The sequence below is a fragment of the Hyla sarda genome, chromosome 8 (genome assembly GCF_029499605.1).
Source record: "Hyla sarda isolate aHylSar1 chromosome 8, aHylSar1.hap1, whole genome shotgun sequence".
Classification (NCBI taxonomy): domain Eukaryota; kingdom Metazoa; phylum Chordata; class Amphibia; order Anura; family Hylidae; genus Hyla; species Hyla sarda.
In genome coordinates this window covers 88,627,358-88,649,619 of record NC_079196.1, presented here as the reverse complement: position 1 = coordinate 88,649,619, position 22,262 = coordinate 88,627,358, and the positions used below count along the sequence as shown (strand labels likewise).

Genomic DNA, 22,262 nt, shown 5'->3' with positions numbered 1-22,262 from the left:
GCACAAATTTCCTTTTGTTTGATTAAAAAAAAAATTTGGGGTATAAATATTTTATTCTAAGAAAAGTTAAGTTTTAGCTAATGCCTATCCTCAATACTTACTTGTGGTCTGATGCCGAGGAATGTCTGCAACTGGAGAGCAACACCTCAAAGGGGTAATCCGGTAGAAAACATTTGTTAGGTCTTTATAAGTCAACTGGTGCCAGAAAGTAAAACAAATTTGTAAATTAATTCTATTAAAAAATATTTACCCTTCCTGTACTTTTTAGCAGCTGTATGCTACAGAGGAAATTCTGTTCTTTTTGAATTTCTTTTTTGTCCACAGTGCTCTCTTCTGACACCTGATGCCCGTATCAGGAACTGTCCACAGCAGGAGAAAATCCCCATTGCAAATCTATGCTGCTCTGGACAGTTCCTGACATGGACAGAGGTGTCAGCAGAGAGCACTGTGGACAAGACAAAAAAGAAATGAAAAAAGAACAGAGTTTTCTCTGTAGCATACAGCTGCTAAAAAGTACAGGAAGAGTAAAGATTTTTTTAATAGAAGTAATTTACAAATCTGTTTAACTTTCCGGCACCAGTTCATTAAAAAAAAAAGTTTTCCACCGGAGTACCCCTTTAAATATGTTTTGCACTATCCACATTTTTGAAGTGTTGGTTTGGCACCATGGTAAATCTACTCTGATGCATCATGCATTGGTGGGTGGAAATCCTGGCTGATCCATGCCTGATTCATCTTCACAAAGGTCAGTCTCTCTTCAAGGTATGTTGGCATGGTCATGTCAAGGTATGCCACCACCTGCTGGTTCAGGTCCTGCTCTAGGTTTACCTACTGCTGATTAATTGCTTCACTGTGGGGGTGAAGAAAGCTACTCATCAGCGACTGTAGACTCAGGCTGCTGCTGATGGAGCTGTTATTGCTCCTGCCACCCCACCCCTCCCCAGCAGCCATGGCAGTGGAATGTGAGCACAGAGGACCCCCTGAGTTAGACCTGCGAGAGGATGGACGATGGCGCAGGTAGGCATCGGCCAACTGACCACGTAGGATGTCTCTTTAGCAGGTCAGTTTGTCCTCCCACTCAGTGGGTACAAAAAAGGCTCCCATATTGTGCCGGTAGCGAGGGTCCAATAAGGTGGAGAGCCAGAAGTCATCCCGCTGCCGAATGCTGACAATTCGGCGGTCACTACGCAAGCAAGTGAGCATGCATCGTGCCATTTGTGCAAGTGACTTGGAGTGACTCCCTGCCTCCATCTCCACTGCATACTGCCACGATGTGTCTGGGTCCTCTGTCTCGCCTTCCTCATAACCCTCTAGCTCCTCTAGCTGCTTCTGCTCCTCCTCTCCTGTCAAATGACTAGAAAAAAACGCCCAGCTCACGAAACCTGAACTGTGCTCCACTGCGTCCCTCCTCTTCCATGTAGCTGTGAGATGTAGGCACCAAGTCTCACCAAGTTTGGCTCCAAACTTTCCACTTCTGCCACCATGCTGACTGTCAATCATGCTACCACCTTGCTGGTACAGCTGCTGCCTTACATGCAACATGCAACCCTCTTCTCCTGATGATGATGAAGCCCCTTCTGAACCTGGCTTCCAAGTGTGATCGGCTTCATCATCATCGAGTTGTGTCTGCCGTCACTGATGTCCTCCTCAGGTTCCTCAACAGTGTCTGCTTCAGGAGCCTGAATGCTCGCAACACCACCTCCCACGCCACTCTCCTCATCACTACTTGCCCACCTAGCGGAGGAAGCAGCGGATGTCTCCTCTACTTGTTGGCTGGGCAATAGCTGCTGACTGTCCTCTATATTGTCCTCACTAAATAGTGGAGCTGAACCCACAGCATACGATACTTCTGTGGGGGGAGGGAACAGCATAGGACAGAGGCAATGGGAGGACAGGGACTGCTCCCAGGCTATGCCAACTGAGGGTTGTGTCTGAGGAACCCACCGACTGTTGGTTGGGGGTGTCAGATGTCACTTGTGATTAAGTGAATGACCGTGTTAAACATTTGATGACAGCAGATGGGTTGCTGGTCGAGACACAACCACTAACTGATACCGGGAACTCGGGCTTCTCGCTGCGACTTTTGCTGCCACTCACCCCTTATCTGCTGTGACCTCTGCCTGATTAATTTAGGCCTCTACTACTCCTATGTTCACATCCTGGCACTTCTCTGCCTGACATACTTAGTGAGTATATGAGGGGAGTACAATACGCTCGACTACGCTTAAAACAGTGTTTGTCTACAACACCAGCAGGTGTGTACTTTTGGCCTTTCTGGCCTTTCACAGTATCTGGGCCCTTAAGACTTTAACAGGAACAAAATAGTTCACCACTTAGATGTATGTATGTGGTATGCACTTATGAGGGGAGGACAATGCGCTCCAGAACACTTAAAACAGTATTTGTCTACAACACCAGCAGGTGTGTACTTTTGGCTGGCCTTTCACAGTATCTAGGTCCTTAAGACTTTATCAGGATCAAAATTATACACCACTTAGATGTACATATGTGGTATGCACTTATGAGGGGAGGACAATCTGCTCCAGTACGTTTAAAACAGTGTCTACAACACCAGAAGGTATGTACTTTTGCCTGGCCTTTCACAGTATCTAGGCCCTTAAGACTTTAACAGGGAAAAAATGGTGCACCACTTAGATGTACGCACAGGTTACACTTAATGCAGGACAATACGCTTTTAGTGCTCTGCTCACCCTAACTGACTGGCTACTAGCTTTTCAGTTGTTGTACACACCAGTGCTGCAGCACACAGCCGCTGTGTACTACACCCTACCACTTTCTCTCTCAATCTCACTCCCTTCCCTATCAGTGCTTCTAGGCTGGATTTGGGCTTAAGGTGAATCGCTGCTGTAATAAGCTTTTCTGTGCAACACACAGCTCTCTGTCCCTCTCTCTCTCTGCAATAGAACGCTGATGTGATTGGGAGGTGAATCGCAGCTTTAAAAATGCTTTTCTGTGCAACACACACTGCTGTCTGTCCCTCTCTCTCTGTAATAGAATGCTGACGTGACTGGCTGCAAGATGGCTGCCGATTATATAAGGCTGTGACATCACAGGGGTGGCTGGCTGCTGCATGTGATTCAGGGTCATCCCGCCGACCCTTCTTCCCGCCTTCTCAGGATTCCTTGCTCCATGTCCTCACATGTGGATCCGCCATTTTAGATGCCCGGCCTCTGGAGCCTGGACCATACTAAATGGAGTTTAATGAAGCGATTTGCATGATCGAATCGCGGCGATATTCGCATTCGTTATGAATCTAATTTTTCCTGAAATTCGTAACGAATTTGGATTCGATTCGCTCATTCCTACTGGTAAGTTTGTGCAGACCTAAGGGGTGTAAAGGTTGCAGCTAGTTCTGGGACCTGGTGTCTGATAAAAAAAAAAAAAAAAAACCTTATTAGCATCACTTTACAAAACTTTCCAAAAATCAAAGGGAATGTCAAAAGTTTTGATCGGTCTGGGTCTGGCTTTTCAGACCCTCACCAATGATTAGAAAAAGCTGGGAAAAAGCCATTATAAGTCTATAGAGCTCATCTCCTTCAACTTGCTAGAGATCTTAGCGAGCTGGAGAGTGAAGGGCACAGCAGCGCGTTTCACTTGGCTTATTCTAATAATCAGCGTGGGTCTAAACATCCAGTCGTGTATGTTTTAATGTCTCTGTGGGGTACTTTGCCCCTAGACATTTTATCCCCATCTCATCCAAAGGATAGGGGATAAGATGTTTGATCGCAGGGGGACTAGCGATGTGGCGCTGGAGGCTTGTGACGTCACACACTCCATTTCAATGCAAGTCTATAGGAGGGGGCATGATGGCCACCACGCCCCCTTCCATAGACTTGCATTGAGGGGGCGTGGCATGACATCACAAGGGGGCGTAGTCGTGACATCATGAGCCTCCAGCGCAGCAGCCGGCATTCTAAAGTAATGTCGCGTGCTGCAGGGAGATTGCGGGGGGTCGCAGCGGGACCCCCACAATCAGTCATCTTGTCCCCTATCTTTGGATAGGGGATAAGATGCCTAGGGGCGGAATACCCCTTAAAGTCCAAAATGAACAAGTTGTCTAGGACAGATCTCCTTTGTCAAATTGTCTTGCAACATGATGAAGGGGAGCTGTGCTCAAAAACATGTTCATTTTGGACTCAATAAGGTTTCTACCAAGTCCATCCTTTAGGTGCTTTGTTACTGTGCAGCATCCCGGAATATTTTTTTTTTAAATGTGTTTCTTTTGGGTTAGCCAGTGCCTAATCTTGTACATCAGGCGCCACCAATGAAGGCAGCAGCCACACCTCAAGACAAAAGGAATGTTCTGACCTGAGAGGTCTATATGTATTTGTTGGCAGTTGTGACTTGTTACAACATATAGACATGTCACCCTATGAGGCGCTCCTCACTGCGTTTTCTTCTTTCTGTTTTATATTCAAGCCTTAAGGTATACAACATGTCAATGACACTGTACCTAGAAAATTATTGCACTATATTCTAATGAATGCTATTTCACATAAAAATATATATCAGCTGCTCTAGGTATAGATTTAAATTAAATACATTATAATGCAAAAGATTATGGTTTCCAGGCAAAAAATAAATGTCATTAACTTTTAACAAGTGAGATAGCTCTCATTCTAGACTAATCTGTGCTTGCCGACAAAGGAGTTTTAACCTCACTGATTCATGAACAGCTTCCCTCCTTGGGTTCTATTTCCCATTTATACAGATAATTGTCTTGGGCTCCTCAACCAGTAATGAGACACGTTTTCAGCACTGGTGAGATACAGTTATGAACAGACAAGGATCAGACATCTGGCTAAACACACCATCTCTGCATGCACAGGTGGTGTAAGCATTTGTGTAGGTTAACCCTTTTAGTTTAGACAGATAAAACACTGTTTTGTTATATCAGGAGGAAATTCCCTTTATCACTTTTTGGCAACATATTAGCATACTTAAATAACTTTTAATACTTTTATTTAATCAGTCATCGGTCAAGCTTAAACCCCTTGGGGCCCCATTGTAGCTGTGATAGTTGTGTCTATCATTTTACAGAAACCACATAATGATATAATAATTAATTTAATGGGGTTAATGTCTGATTGCGGGTGGCCCGCCACTGGGACCCTCACGATCTCTGTGAAGCACCCGCATTCTATGCAGGGCTGCACCTCCAGTCTCGGAAACATCATTGTTTCCGGGACTGGAGATGTGACGTCACGCCACGCCCCCTCCATTCATGTCTATGGGAGGGGGCGTGACGGCCTTTAAAAAAATGAAAGAAGCAATCTGATTGGGTGCTATGGCCAACTCAGCAACTTTTCCTCTGCGCAGGTTTTTGATAAATCTCCCTCATCGTGTTTAGCTGTTTAGTGATCACACTGCATATGCCATGCGTTTTCTTTCCAACAGCCTATGTGTCAAGTAGAATAGTGATCCACTTGTACATACAACTTCAGCTGTATTCCTGACAGTGAGCATCAATTAAAGTTACATACTTTGGCAAGGTTTATAGCACCAATGTTTATGTTTTTTTTTTATTTCTGGAAATATCCATTTACACCCATATTCTCTATTGTTTAGGCAGCAGTGTTGAGTTTGATTGGTGTGCGGTTTCCAGCATCCGTACACTACGGGAGCTCGGAAAGAAGACTGTGGTGCTGAACTGTAACCCTGAGACTGTCAGTACAGATTTTGATGAATGCGACAAACTTTACTTTGAGGAACTGTCACAGGAAAGAATTTTGGACGTATTCCAACTAGAAGTGAGTAACTCAAGTTTCAGTATGAATATGTAATGCGATTGCTATTAGAGCTTAGTGTTCAAAAATATATACAAATATATATATATATATATATATATATCTATCTCATATAATACACACAGATTAACAATACTACGGACCAACTGTATATAAGGCCAGTTAGTTTTTACTGCATTTTGGCTGTTTCTGCAGAAATTTTCTAAAAATCAATGGAAAAATGGCATATTGTTACTGTTATTTGCACAATTTTAGCATAATATTGCTTTCTCTGCACGATTTTGAGAAAATCACCACAAATCAGAAATAAATGTTACAAGAAACACAATCTGTGAACATAGCCTTAGGAGAGGTGTATAACTACCATTTATCCTGATCCCATAGAGATAGCAGCAGTATAAAGATTTGGGATGGGAGGAGTTTGAAAGCTAGCAGGAACGATCTGATAGATGACAATGTCCTCCTGTAGTTCACATAGTCTGCTGACTTAGTACTTGACTTCCTTGAAACCATGTAATGTTTGGTAAGTCACACTGGGGATCACATGACCAAATTAGAGTAATGAAACACATATATGCTGCTGTGCTAACATTAAAAAAAAGTGCAGCAGAATGGCTAGTAATGCAGTTGCTGGGCAATAGTCTCTTAGTCAACTGACAGAGTAATGGATCTGTATCTTTATTGCTTGGGCCTGGATGTTTGGGTTGTTAGCCTTTAAAAGTATTCAGAGCCTGGTAAACTGTGCACAATTTTTAGTGCCTTCTGCTTGCTTCTTTTGCATTGTTTAGTCTAGGATTAGAGCAGGGATATAACAGGGACAGCTGACTTAGAATCATTGGAAAATGTAGGAACTTTAAATATAATCTTTTTGTTCCATTTCTGGCTGCTGTGTATTATACATTTAATAGGTGACTTATAATTTTGCTCATTGCTCTGATATTGATACATGCTTGTATGATTTTTCTTGTGACCGGCAATTTTATTCTGCCCTAATATACATCCTGGGGTACTGAGTACTGGGAGCCATTTTCAGAACCCAGGAAAGGTGAAGTCAAGTTTTGCTATCTAGTGACCAGCCAGCTTTGTTACAGAAAAAATTTTAAGTGTACCTGTCAGATCCCCCCTGTCAGAACCCGTAGGGTTAATCGGTTCTGAAGTTTATTTTGTTTTGTCTATGGCCCATGCCCTGTTGCCTGGTCTGGTCAGCTGACCTTGATAAGAGCACCTGGTCTGGGCCTATTTAAGCTGGCAGTCTGCTCTCATTCCTTGCCTGCGAAAGAGCTCCTACTCCTAGCTAGCGTTTGTATTGTATCATGATTCTCTGGCATATTTGAAACTATTGGCTCCACTCTCTGACTCTTCTCCTGTTTCTGCAATTTAGCATTTCCGTAATCACTTGGTATTAACTCGTCTTGTGGACTGTGACTTATGGTGTGTGTATGTTTAGTTATTATTTCTGTTAGTGTGTGTGTGTGATTCCATACAGTGTCCCAACTTCCGTCTGTATTATAGTTTATTTTGTTGACGTTTGACTCCCTGCACGTATTCAGGCAGGGATTGTCACCGTGGTTGTGGATCTGTCACCTAGGGTGGGTACGCAAGTAGGCAGAGCAAGTGAGAGCAGGTGAGTTTAGGGCTTCACTCTTCCCTGCCCATACATGACAGCCCCCCCGCCAAAAAAAAACAAAAAACTTTTAAATGTTGCTCAGTACCTCTTCCTGATCATGTACATTTAATTTTTATGTATCTTTATTTACTTGCCGTCATTTGCTTTTTGAGGAATCTGTTCCTGCATGGGGCGTGTCCCTCTCTTCTCCTCACTGTGATGACTCCTCCCCCTCACTCTGCTCTGACTCATGGAGGGCCCTGGACCTGCCTGCAGCCCTGTCAATCACTCAAGGTTTCCATGACATGTCGATGATCACTGGACACTGCGGGACTTGTATGTGTCCCTGGAGGCAGGGGGACCCCTAGTGGCCAGTTTTTTGACCGGCTTTTTCAGTATGAAATACATACTGTTTTTGTATGCTTTATAACATATCAAAAGCTATTGTATCTGACAGTACCCATTTAAATCGCTAAGTTCAACAAAAGATAAGGATGGACATTGTGTAGGTTCATATATAAACATTTTCCAACACACACAATTATGCATAATTTGATACTGTTGGCTTGGCACATTACAGTCTACATCTTTTTGACCATGACGCATATTTACTTTATTTAATCTGTAGCAATGTGATGGCTGCATCATCTCAGTAGGAGGGCAGATCCCAAACAACATGGCAGTGCCTTTGCACAAGAATGGAGTGAAGATCATGGGCACCAGCCCACTGCAGATTGATAGAGCTGAAGACCGTTCCATTTTCTCTGCTGTCCTGGATGAACTTCAGATTGCCCAAGCACCCTGGAAGGCAGTAAACTCTCTGGTAATGTAACATTTATATTCTAATGTACTGATTGGCTACATGTCAAGTTTTATAGGAGCTTATATCTTTGTGTGAAGTAAACCTTGTATTATTCATAATTTAACTCATTATTTTATTTTATGGTAGGATGATGCTCTGCAGTTCACAAAGACTGTTGGCTACCCATGCTTACTACGTCCTTCTTATGTGCTCAGGTAATCTTGAAATAGCCAGGTACTACGTAGTTTTCCTGGTAAAATAAAAGTTTATTTTGTTAAATCCTGTATATATCTCTTGTACTTCTAGTGGATCAGCAATGAATGTGGTGTATGGAGACGAGGAACTGAAGACCTTCCTAGCTGAAGCCACACGAGTGTCACAGGTAAAAATCAAACCCATACGCATGACTGTATGAAGGCTCTGCACAGCCAGTGAGGTGTACAAGAACATAATATGATGTCCATAGAAGTCAGTGGGTCCTTTATTGTGCCTCTTTATGCTGCTGATTTGTATATGAAGGTTTTTCTTATTTTAGGCATAGGCTATTGGATGCTATACTAATGAGATTTCTTCCTTAAAAAGGAAACTTCCAATAGATTATATCTTTATATTAAGATGCTGTACTGTGGCACCGTATGGCGGCACAGAAATTCCTTATGGGTATACAGTGGTCCCTCAACATACGATGGTAATCCGTTCCAAATGGACCATCGTTTGTTGAAACCATCGTATGTTAAGGGATCCGTGCAATGTAAAGTATAGGACAGTGGTCTACAACCTGCGGACCTTCAGATGTTGCAAAACTACAACACCCAGCATGCCCGGACCGCCAACGGCTGTCCGGACATGCTGGGAGTTGTAGTTTTGCAACATCTGGAGGTCCGCAGGTTGAAGATCACTGGTATTGGAGGTTATACTCACATGTCCCCGCCGCTCCGCTCCGGACCATCACTGCTGCCCTGGATGTCGCCTTCCATCGCTGTTGCCGCGTCCCCGGGGTGTCCCCGATGCTCCAGCAAGGCCTCTGCTTTCCCGGCATCCTCGCTCTCCATCGCCGCCATCACGTCGCTATGCACGCCGCTCCTATTGGATGGCGGGATGGCGTGCGCAGCGACGTGATGACGACGATGGAGAGCGCCGACGATGCAGGGGATCCCGAATAGGATGTGCCGGAGCCCCGAGGACAGGTAAGTGATCATCAGCGGACCACATGCGATGGCCCCGACATACAAAAGCATCGTATGTTGATGCTGCCTTCAACATGCGATGGCCTCTGAGAGGCCATCGTATGTTGAAATGATCGTATGTCGGGGGCCATCGTAGGTTGGGGGGTCACTGTATAAGAATGGAATTAGTGTCCATTTTTCTTTAGCCTGGTAAGTGATGTCTATTTACATATCAAATAAATATGTTTTTTTTAACTTAGGTCAGGATTGCAGCTCAAAGGCCTTATTGGGAACAGTGGATAATTGAAATTGCCTGTAGCTTTCCTAATCCATATTTAGATCACATCTGCTTAAAACATATTGCATAACTGACAGTACTCTGTTAAAGTTACCAGCTTTGTACTATCATCATTAAAGGGGTTTCGAGGGACAGAAAAGTTTATATATAAGGTTGGGGGTGGGGATATAAAAATATATATGTCCACCCCCCACCCCCGGCCCCCAACCCCCAGCCCCCAGCTTTATTTTATATGTATATGTATATATATATATATATATATATATATATATATATATATATATATACATATATATATCCCTTTAAGACTATTATGGTGCTAGAAGTAGACGAAAGTTGCATACTTGAAAGTCAGTAATAAAAATTACTGTCTAAGAATAAGAATGTTTTACCATATTATACATAAAATATTACTAGAAAGTACCCTGAAATACGTGTAAACGGTTTGCACTGGTACATCTTCAATGAATTATATAATTAATAATCAATTGGCAGCAAAATGTTAACATCTTGCCAGCTCTTAGGTTAATATTCCTTGCCTTCATATATGCCTCTTTTTGGCAAGAGTAGGGGGTTTAATTTCTTTAAAAACCTCCTGTGAAGTTTTAACTTAGAAGATGAAGGTGTCTTAAACACTCTCGAGGTGGTTAGAAGGAATGGAAGTAGAAACAGGTTTCATCTGAGAGAGACTTATAGTGCATGTTACAGGCTCTCAGCTACAGGAGATTGACCAGATCTACCATCAAAAGAACTGAGAAAGGAGATGGCAGCTTTTCAGAGGAACTTCTGGGAACTCTATTTTACAGCCCTGTAGGCCTTTAAATAGTGTTTTTAGCAGGAATCTTATATTTTTTCTACTCCTATTTGAAGATTAAACTTTATTACACAAAAGTCACTTATTAAAGCCACTTAACCATCTGCTCTCCCTTTTTATCTTCCTGCTCTAAGCTGCTGGAAACATTGCTTCTAACCCTGGCCCACCTTCCACCAATAACTCCACATCTTTACCTACCTCCTATAGAAACCCTCACAACAGAGTTAACATTCGTTGTATGCCTTTTCCTGACCCTATTGTCTCTTTTAAAGGGGTACTCCGGTGCTAAGACATCTTATCCCCTATCCAAAGGATCCTGTGGACCCTCGTGATCTCTCACGCAGCACCCCCTTACCATCAGCCCCAGGAGCATGTTCTCTCCGGATCTGATGATTGCCGATCAGGGGGTCGTAGTATTGTGACGTCACGGCTACGCCCCCGTGTGATGTCATGCTCCGCCCCTCTGTCACTCCCCCTAACATAGCCTTGCATTGAGTGGGCAGAGCGTGACATCACACGGGGCGGGGCCGTGACGTCACAATACTCCGGCCTCGTGATTGGCAGTCATCAGACCCGGAGCGAACATGCTTCGGGGGCTGATGGTAACGGGGTGCTGCGTGAAAGATCACGGGGGTCCCCATAGGCGGGACCCCGCGATCAGGCATCTTATCCCATATCCTTTGGATAGGGGATAAGATGTCTTAGCGCCGGAGTACCCCTTTAACTGTGCTCCCCTATACTCTTGGCCTGGAGATATTTATAACCTGTTTATTACCAAGTCTCTCAACCTGCTGGCCCTCACAAAAACCTGGCTACAACTAGGGATGTCCCGATACCATTTTTTAAAGACCGAGTAGGAGTACCGATATTTTTTTTTTTTAGTACTTGCCGATACCAATTACCGATACTTTTTTCAATGTCATGTGACAGTTTTTTTTTCTTTAATGCAAAAGTTTTTTTTTTTTTTTTTTTTTATATAAAATATATATATATATATATATATATATATATATATATATATATAGAAAAATTAAATAAACAGTGGCACACCAGGTGTAAGCAAAAATAAAATGTGATTTATTCCAGAGACGTGTAGGCAACGTTTCAGCTGGCTCACCCAGCCATTTTCAAGCCTTGAAAATGGCTGGGTGAGCCAGCTGAAACGTTGCCTACACGTCTCTGGAATAAATCACATTTTATTTTTGCTTACACCTGGTGTGCCACTGTTTATTTAATTTTTCTGTGTTTGGAGGGGTCCCCAACCTAGACCCGACACAGTAGGCACCCGAGCACTTTTTCTTACCCTGGAGTGCTGCTTTCCTGCTCTATCTATATATGTATATATATATATATATATATATATATATTATTTTTTTTAACTTTTTGAAAAGGTGAGTGATTAAATTTTTTATTGGGAAGGGGTTAAAGGAGAACTACGGGATTGAAAAATGTATCCCCTATCCTAAGGATAGGGGATAAGTTTCAGATCGCGGGGGGTCCGACCACTGGGGCCCCCCGCGATCTCCCGTACGGGGCCCTGGCTCTCTGGTTAGAAAGGGCGTGTTGACCACCGCATGAAGCAGTGGCCGACACGCCCCCTCCATACACTACTATGGGAGAGCCGGAAATTGCCGCAGGCAGCGCTTTGCTCTCCCAAAGCAGTAAATGGAGGGCGCGTGTCAGCCGCCGCCTCATGCGGTGGTCGACACGCGCTCTCTATGCAGAGAGCCGCGGCTCCGTACTGGAGATCGTGGGGGGCCCCAGCCGTCGGACCTCCCCCCGCAATCTGAAACTTATCCCCTATCCTAAGGATAGGGGATAACATTTTCAATCCCATAGTTCTCCTTTAATTCACATTTATTATCATTTTTTTCCCCACTTTATTTCTTACATGCAATCTGTAGATTGCATGCTGGTCAATGCTATTCCATTCCATAGCATAGCATTGATCAGTTTTATAGGTGCTCCTTTACTAATGCCTGCCATGGCTGGCAGCAGTAAAGGAGTGACGATCGGATGCACGAAGCAGGGTAAGGGAGCTCCGGCCACCCTCACAGCTGATCAGAACACCGCAATTTTACTGCATCCCTGAGCTAACCGGCAGGACTCTCAGGACTTTTAGACGCTACAATCAACTTTGATCGCAGCATCTAAAGGGTTAATGCGGGTCCCGGATATAATGTGCTCTCAGCTGCTGAGCGCACTGCTTAGCTCAGGAACGGAGAGTGCAGGCGGCTTACCGCACCTCCGTGATACCTGCTGGCGGGAATCCCTGCTCGCAGGTATCAGATCAGTTATTGGGGACATTTGCACGAGTACAAGCACTTGTGCAAATGTCCAGTATCGGTTCCGATGCCAATATCAGTATCAGTATATGGACATCCCTAGCTACAACCATCTAGCACTGCTTCCCTTTCTGCTTTAACTTGGTGGTATTAACTTCTCCTATAGTCCTAGACCTGACAACAGGTATGGTATGCTTTTCTTTCCACATTGCACTTCTCAGGTCATACCTCCATTATCCTTACTCTCTTTCCCCTCACCCTGAGACTCTTTTGTCTTGTTGTCTGCTCTCTCCTTGTTTTCTTCCCTCATCTTTGACCACTTCTTCAGCCTATCATTTTCTAGCTGTACTTTTCCTCCTCTACCTCTTTCTCAACTTCCTATTCAGCCATTACAATGATGCCTACCTCGCCCATGACAGTCACTGTACTGGTTAACTGTTCAGTCCAGCATTAAGTACAAAATCAGTGCTGCACCTTCCCACATCTCCTCTGTTACCCCTGCCTATCAGCATTGCCGTACTCTACTCTTTGAACTTACATCTTCCATAATCTGAACACACGATACATGCCAGCGCGTCCTGAGCACCGGGAATCATTGGAGTTTAAGTTCACCTCCATTTGGCTGCCGTATCGTCGCAAGCCTGGAGGCCCTATCCACCGTATTCCACCATAGACCTTAGGACCGGCAGCCCATTTACCAGGGCATGTGTATGGGAACTCTAACCATCCTCAGAGGTACCCCGCACCATCTATCTAAATAATACAATGCCAAGTATATGTGATCTCAGCTATAAGCTAAGCTAAAAGTCCACCTATAATACAATATTTCTATATCCCTATGGACTACCTACATAAAGTGATGAACATATACATATGATTCCTCCTTATGATAGGAGAATCTTGAAGCACATCCTATACTTCCGTGCTGTACACCTAGCTTTACACTAACGTGGAAGAAGAGAGAGAGGCACTGTCACGATGCCGGCTGGCAGGTAGTGGATCCTCTGTGCCAGAGAGGGATTGGCGTGGACCGTGCTAGTGGATCGGTTCTAAGTCACTACTGGTTTTCACCAGAGCCCGCCGCAAAGCGGGATGGTCTTGCTGCGGCGGTAGTGACCAGGTCGTATCCACTAGCAACGGCTCAACCTCTCTGACTGCTGAAGATAGGCGCGGTACAAGGGAGTAGACAGAAGCAAGGTCGGACGTAGCAGAAGGTCGGGGCAGGCAGCAAGGATCGTAGTCGGGGGCAATGGCAGGAGGTCTGGAACACAGGCTAGGAACACACAAGGAAACGCTTTCACTGGCACAATGGCAACAAGATCCGGCGAGGGAGTGAAGGGGAAGTGAGGTATAAATAGGGAGTGCACAGGTGAACACACTAATTGGAACCACTGCGCCAATCAGCGGCGCAGTGGCCCTTTAAATCGCAGAGACCCGGCGCGCGCGCGCCCTAGGGAGCGGGGCCGCGCGCGCCGGGACAGGACAGACGGAGAGCGAGTCAGGTACGGGAGCCGGGATGCGCATCGCGAGCGGGCGCTACCCGCATCGCGAATCGCATCCCGGCTGGAGACGGTATCGCAGCGCACCGGGTCAGTGGAGCTGCCCGGAGCGCTGCGGTAGCGAGAGAGAAGCGAGCGCTCCGGGGAGGAGCGGGGACCCGGAGCGCTCGGCGTAACAGTACCCCCCCCCCTTGGGTCTCCCCCTCTTCTTAGAGCCTGAGAACCTGAGGAGCAGACTTTTGTCTAGGATGTTGTCCTCAGGTTCCCAGGATCTCTCTTCAGGTCCACAGCCCTCCCAATCCACCAAAAAGAACTTTTTTCCTCTGACCGTCTTGGAGGCCAGTATCTCTTTCACTGAGAAGACGTCAGAAGAACCGGAGACAGGAGTGGGAGAAACTAATTTGGGAGAGAAACGGTTGATGATGAGTGGTTTAAGAAGAGAGACATGAAAGGCATTAGGAATACGGAGAGAAGGAGGAAGAAGAAGTTTGTAAGAGACAGGATTAATTTGGCACAAGACTTTGAAGGGACCAAGATAGCGTGGACCCAGTTTGTAACTGGGGACACGAAAGCGGACATATTTAGCGGAGAGCCATACCTTGTCTCCGGGAGCAAAAATGGGGGGAGCTCTTCTTTTCTTATCGGCAAACTTTTTCATGCGAGATGAAGCCTGTAAAAGAGAAACTTGGGTCTCTTTCCATATGGTGGAAAGATCACGAGTCACTTCATCTACCGCGGGCAAACCAGAGGGCAAGGGAGTAGGGAGGGGGGGAAGAGGGTGACGGCCGTACACCACGAAAAATGGGGATTTGGAGGAAGATTCAGAGACTCTAAAGTTATACGAGAATTCGGCCCATGGTAGAAGATCTGCCCAATCATCCTGGCGGGAGGAAACAAAATGTCGTAAATAATCACCCAAGACCTGGTTAATTCTTTCTACTTGTCCATTGGATTGAGGATGATATGCAGAAGAAAAGTTTAATTTAATCTTGAGTTGTTTACAGAGAGCCCTCCAGAATTTTGACACGAATTGGACGCCTCTATCCGAGACTATTTGTGTGGGCAACCCGTGAAGACGAAAAATGTGTACAAAAAATTGTTTAGCCAACTGAGGCGCTGAAGGAAGACCAGGAAGAGGGATGAAATGTGCCATCTTGGAGAATCGATCAACGACCACCCAAACAACAGTGTTGCCACGGGATGGGGGTAGGTCTGTAATAAAATCCATACCAATCAGAGACCAAGGCTGTTCGGGGACAGGCAGAGGATGAAGAAAACCAGCGGGCTTCTGGCGAGGAGTCTTATCCCGAGCACAGACAGTGCAGGCTCGCACAAAGTCCACGACATCCGTCTCCAGAGTCGGCCACCAATAGAAGCGAGAGATGAGTTGCACAGATTTCTTGATGCCTGTATGACCTGCGAGATGGGAGGAGTGACCCCATTTGAGGATTCCGAGGCATTGGCGTGGAGAGACGAAGGTCTTTCCTGGAGGAGTTTGCCTGATGGAGGCTGGAGAAGTGGAGATCAGGCAGTCAGGAGGAATGATGTGTTGCGGAGAGAGTTCAACTTCCGAGGCATCCGAGGAACGAGAGAGAGCATCGGCCCTAATGTTCTTATCGGCAGGCCGAAAGTGAATTTCAAAATTAAATCGGGCAAAGAACAGAGACCACCTGGCCTGGCGAGGATTCAGCCGTTGGGCAGACTGGAGATAGGAGAGGTTCTTGTGATCGGTGTAAATAATAACAGGAAATCTTGATCCCTCCAGCAGATGCCTCCATTCCTCAAGTGCTAATTTAATGGCTAGAAGCTCTCGATCCCCGATGGAGTAGTTCCTCTCCGCCGGAGAGAAGGTCCTAGAAAAAAAACCACAAGTAACAGCATGCCCGGAAGAATTTTTTTGTAGAAGGACCGCTCCAGCTCCTACAGAGGAGGCATCAACCTCCAATAGGAAGGGTTTAGATGGGTCAGGTCTGGAGAGCACGGGAGCCGAAGAAAAGGCAGACTTGAGCCGTTTAAAGGCGTCTTCCGCTTGAGGAGGCCAAGACTTGGGATTGGCATTTTTTTTGGTTAAAGCCACGATAGGGGCCACAACGGTAGAAAAATGTGGAATAAATTGCCTGTAATAATTGGCGAACCCCAAAAAACGTTGGATAGCACGGAGTCCGGAGGGGCGTGGCCAATCTAAGACGGCAGAGAGTTTGTCTGGATCCATTTGTAGTCCCTGGCCAGAGACCAAGTATCCTAGGAAAGGAAGAGATTGGCATTCAAACAGACATTTCTCTATCTTGGCATAAAGTTGATTGTCACGAAGTCTCTGAAGAACCATACGGACATGCTGGCGGTGTTCTTCTAGATTGGCAGAAAAAATCAGGATATCGTCCAGATATACAACAACACAGGAGTATAAGAGATCACGAAAAATTTCATTAACAAAGTCTTGGAAGACGGCAGGGGCGTTGCACAGGCCAAAGGGCATGACCAGATACTCAAAGTGTCCATCTCTAGTGTTAAATGCCGTTTTCCATTCATCCCCCTCTCTGATGCGGATGAGATTATAAGCACCTCTTAAGTCCAGTTTGGTAAAGATGTGGGCACCTTGGAGGCGATCAAAGAGTTCAGAGATGAGGGGTAGAGGGTAGCGGTTCTTTATCGTGATTTTATTAAGACCGCGGTAGTCAATGCAAGGGCGTAGAGAGCCATCTTTTTTGGACACAAAGAAAAATCCGGCTCCGGCAGGAGAGGAGGATTTACGGATAAAGCCTTTTTTTAAATTTTCCTGGATGTACTCCGACATAGCAAGAGTCTCTGGGGCGGACAGAGGATAGATTCTGCCCCGGGGTGGAGTAGTGCCCGGGAGGAGGTCAATAGGACAATCATAAGGCCTGTGAGGAGGTAGAGTCTCAGCTTGTTTTTTGCAAAAAACATCCGCAAAGTCCATATAGGCCTTAGGGAGACCGGTTACAGGGGGAACCACAGAGTCACGGCAAGGGGTACTGGGAACCGGTTTTAGGCAGTCCTTGAAACAAGAGGGCCCCCAACTCTTGATCTCCCCAGTGGACCAATCCAGGGTTGGGGAATGGAGTTGAAGCCAGGGTAGTCCAAGGAGGATTTCGGAAGTGCAATTGGGGAGGACCAAAAATTCAATCTTCTCGTGATGAGGTCCGATGCACATTAGAAGGGGCTCCGTGCGGAAACGTATGGTACAATCCAATCTTTCATTGTTTACACAATTGATGTAGTGGGGTCTGGCGAGACTGGTCACTGGGATGTTGAACCTGTTGACGAGAGAGGCCAAAATAAAATTTCCTGCAGATCCGGAATCCAAGAAGGCCATAGTAGAGAAGGAGAAGGCAGAGGCAGATATCCGCACAGGCACAGTAAGACGTGGAGAAGCAGAGTAGACATCAAGGACTGTCTCACCTTTGTGCGGAGTCAGCGTACGTCTTTCCAGGCGGGGAGGACGGATAGGACAATCCTTCAGGAAGTGTTCGGTACTGGCACAGTACAGACAGAGATTCTCCATGCGGCGTCGTGTCCTCTCTTGAGGTGTCAGGCGAGACCGGTCGACCTGCATAGCCTCCACGGCGGGAGGCACAGAAACGGATTGCAGGGGACCAGAGGAGAGAGGAGCCGGGGAGAAAAAACGTCTTGTGCGAACAAAGTCCATATCCTGGCGGAGCTCCTGACGCCTTTCGGAAAAACGCATGTCAATGCGAGTGGCAAGATGGATGAGTTCATGTAGGTTAGCAGGGATTTCTCGTGCGGCCAGAACATCTTTAATGTTGCTGGATAGGCCTTTTTTAAAGGTCGCGCAGAGGGCCTCATTATTCCAGGATAATTCTGAAGCAAGAGTACGGAATTGTACGGCGTACTCGCCAACGGAAGAATTACCCTGGACCAGGTTCAACAGGGCAGTCTCAGCAGAAGAGGCTCGGGCAGGTTCCTCAAAGACACTTCGAATTTCTGAGAAGAAGGAGTGTATAGAGGCAGTGACGGGGTCATTGCGGTCCCAGAGCGGTGTGGCCCATGACAGAGCTTTTCCAGACAGAAGGCTGACTACGAAAGCCACCTTAGACCTTTCAGTAGGGAACTGGTCCGACATCATCTCCAAGTGCAGGGAACATTGGGAAAGAAAGCCACGGCAGAATTTAGAGTCCCCATCAAATTTATCCGGCAAGGATAGTCGTAGACCAGAAGCGGCCACTCGCTGCGGAGGAGGTGCAGGAGCTGGTGGAGGAGATGATTGCTGAAGCTGTGGTAGTAGCTGCTGTAGCATCACGGTCAGTTGAGACAGCTGTTGGCCTTGTTGCGCTATCTGTTGTGACTGCTGGGCGACCACCGTGGTGAGGTCGGCGACAACTGGCAGAGGAACTTCAGCGGGATCCATGGCCGGATCTACTGTCACGATGCCGGCTGGCAGGTAGTGGATCCTCTGTGCCAGAGAGGGATTGGCGTGGACCGTGCTAGTGGATCGGTTCTAAGTCACTACTGGTTTTCACCAGAGCCCGCCGCAAAGCGGGATGGTCTTGCTGCGGCGGTAGTGACCAGGTCGTATCCACTAGCAACGGCTCAACCTCTCTGACTGCTGAAGATAGGCGCGGTACAAGGGAGTAGACAGAAGCAAGGTCGGACGTAGCAGAAGGTCGGGGCAGGCAGCAAGGATCGTAGTCGGGGGCAACGGCAGGAGGTCTGGAACACAGGCTAGGAACACACAAGGAAACGCTTTCACTGGCACAATGGCAACAAGATCCGGCGAGGGAGTGAAGGGGAAGTGAGGTATAAATAGGGAGTGCACAGGTGAACACACTAATTGGAACCACTGCGCCAATCAGCGGCGCAGTGGCCCTTTAAATCGCAGAGACCCGGCGCGCGCGCGCCCTAGGGAGCGGGGCCGCGCGCGCCGGGACAGGACAGACGGAGAGCGAGTCAGGTACGGGAGCCGGGATGCGCATCGCGAGCGGGCGCTACCCGCATCGCGAATCGCATCCCGGCTGGAGACGGTATTGCAGCGCACCGGGTCAGTGGAGCTGCCCGGAGCGCTGCGGTAGCGAGAGAGAATCGAGCGCTCCGGGGAGGAGCGGGGACCCGGAGCGCTCGGCGTAACAGGCACTTATCTACTGTGTACCCCTACTTCTCTAACTTGATTTCCCTGATGAGTTGTGGCGCAGAGTAACGGACACAACGAAACGCCTTGGTTGTTAATCATTTAAATTGTTTATACCAATCGGTCTACGTTACATTTATACCATCTTTGTGTTGTTTGCACTTGACTCACACGGTGATATCTGGAGGTATTGTCTAACAGATATCTGCCATACTGCATCATTCCCCATACCTACCTCTATCCCATTATTAAGATATAGGGTGAGATAGGAGAATCCGAATGTGGGCTGGCTCTCTGTAGGAAGGCCTCCCTGCATTAATAGGTAGGGGGTCTATTGACCAGCAGGGTCAGCTTTATAGGCAAGCATAAGTGGGCCAATATCCAGGCTAACAGCTTAATAATTATCTATTATAAATTGTTTATGTTCATTTTATTGTATCTTTAATAAAAGCTATGTTTTATGAAATCTGTGGACCTCCTATTATACTATAAATTAGTTACACAGATCCCACATTCACCAATATAAAAGATTGCTGGACCATTGTTTAAATAAAGCACTTTCTGCTATTATTTCAACCCCATTTCTCAAAAATGTAATTTTGGAATAACTGAAATTTGTCTATATTTGTGACCCCAGAAATGTATTATTTGAATATTTTCTTTACAGGAGCACCCAGTGGTGATCACCAAGTTCATTCAAGGTGCACGAGAAGTGGAAATGGATGCTGTTGGAAAAGAAGGCCGTGTAAGTATTTATGTTTGTCTGTGGGTGCCTCCACCACCTTGAAGACCTAGCGACCTCTTCCACCCACTATCCATGATGGTTGTTCAGGTATCCTGTTCAACTGAAAAAAAAAGTCTAATGGAACTACAAATTCTACTGTTCCCAAATGTCAACATCTGTCATTTTCACAAGGAAAACAGGGATATAAGTACCCCAAAGTTTGTTACTACAACCATTCTGAATATGGCTGTACCCTATATGTGACTGTAAACTGTTGTTTGGGCACTCAGCAAGCCTCAGAAGAGGATGGGCAGAATTTTTAGTATAGATTTTGCTGGAATGGTTGTAGGTTACCATATCACATATGCACAACCCCTACAATGGGAACCCCTTACAGGTGAGCCTATTTTGTAAACTACTTCCCTAAAGCAATTCAGTTAAGGTTTTAGTGAGCATTATGACCCCACACATGTTTTCCATATCTTAATGTGCATCAGATGGTGCAAAGTGAAGACAGGTATTATTTTACAGCTATGCAGTTTCAGTCTGCTTTATGCTGCATCCTGCTCAGGCCACCAGAGACACACACTCCATAAATGTAAGCCTCTTCTGAAAATGTATCAGGAACCCATTTATGGAAATTCAATTCTCTGGGGTTCATGCATAGTAAAACTCGGTGATAAGTGATCAGTGGGGATCTGACTGCTGGAGTACAGAGCCCAGCTATCTTTAGCAGTACCATAGTGTGTAAATGCAGTGGTGGTTCAGTATGGATACTGCTGCTCTATTCACAAAGAAGCACTCAAGACCCCCATTTTTGGGATCATGGTCAGATCCCCACCAGTCACCTGCCACCTATTTTCTGGATATGTCATGAATTGAAATCTTGTGATAACCCTGTAAAAAAACCAAGCCTAGCACAAACTTTTGGCTCGCCAGTTGTGGCGGGAGCCCAGGAATATGCAAAAGCTGGCACCCACTGTCAATCCTGTGGGTCCACAGAACACAAGGCTGTAACTGTACAGTGCCGAACATTAAAGGGGTGCTCGGGTGGAAAACTTTTTTCTTTAAATCAACTGGTGCCAGAAAGTTAAACAAATTTGTAAATGGTTTTTATTAAAAAAATCTTAATCCTTCCAGTACTTATTAGCTGATGAATACTACAGAGGAAATTATTTTCTTTTTGGAACACAGTGCTCTCTGCTGACATCACGAGCACAGTGCTCTTTGCTGACATCTCTGTCCATTTTAGGAACTGTCCAGAGCAGCATATGTTTGCTATGGGGTTTTTCTCCTATTCTGGACAGTTCTTAAAATGGACAGAGATGTCAGCAGAGAGCACTGTGCTCGTGATTCAGCAGAGAGCTCAGTGTTCCAAAAAGAAAATAATTTCCTCTGTAGTATTCAGCAGCTAATTAGTATTGGAAGGATTAAGATTTTTTTAATAGAAGTAATTTACAAATCTGTTTAACTTTCTGGTACCAGTTGATTTAAAAAAAAAAGTTTTCCACCGGAGTACTCCTTTTCGCTGTAACCTAAATGTACGATGCTGAGAAGAAAGGGGTTAGAGTGGGCCTTTGAGCTTTCCCAACATGTATATTTAAAAACTTTTTTAGAACTCTGTATTTTCTATTTCCTGTATACGTTTTTTCTAGAAATGTATGGATACTTTTTAACCCTTTCTAATCATTGCGGACAATACCAGCTTGCAGAGGGCCACATCCCCCTTTAACAAGGGGACTAGTAATTACCATTTGTTAATTCATTCAGACATATTCAAGAAGAATACCAGAGGAATAGTGCTACTTATAGTAGTACAACTTAATCTATGAGAAAAATACTCCAGAATTATTATTTCATTGCAAATGCAAGTATTTATTTAAACAGAACAATCAGGAGTAGGTGTGGGTTCGCTCACTTCCTTGCTATATTTTTTAGAATTCTTATGTTGACCTAATATTAGAGGGCAGAAAGATTCTCTTACTAATCCAATATTCTCTTTCATTCAACCTATCTGTTGTTTCTACTTTGTTGACTTCAGAAGCTAGGGGCATATTGCCATATTTCAGCTGACACACATTATTGTACAGGTAATTCATGTAGTCATGAGCTCTTGTCATTTCAGATCTCTATCTCTTAGCCAGGCATCGTGTCCTGATAGTTATCCAAATGGAGCTGCTACATTTTCAGTTTGGT

At 45.6% G+C, this 22,262-nt stretch overlaps 1 protein-coding gene across 6 annotated transcripts in view; it reads left to right on the top strand.

The window, feature by feature from the left end:
- The window catches only part of CPS1 (carbamoyl-phosphate synthase 1), a 132,109-nt gene that overhangs the window by 67,418 nt on the left and 42,429 nt on the right, over positions 1-22,262 (top strand). For all 6 annotated transcript variants that reach the window (XM_056535427.1, XM_056535426.1, XM_056535429.1 and 3 more), the window contains 5 exons: positions 5,590-5,771; positions 8,003-8,197; positions 8,324-8,391; positions 8,483-8,558; positions 20,010-20,087. In XM_056535427.1, coding sequence (XP_056391402.1) covers positions 5,590-5,771; positions 8,003-8,197; positions 8,324-8,391; positions 8,483-8,558; positions 20,010-20,087 — 599 coding nt within the window. The remainder of the gene's footprint in view (positions 1-5,589; positions 5,772-8,002; positions 8,198-8,323; positions 8,392-8,482; positions 8,559-20,009; positions 20,088-22,262) is intronic.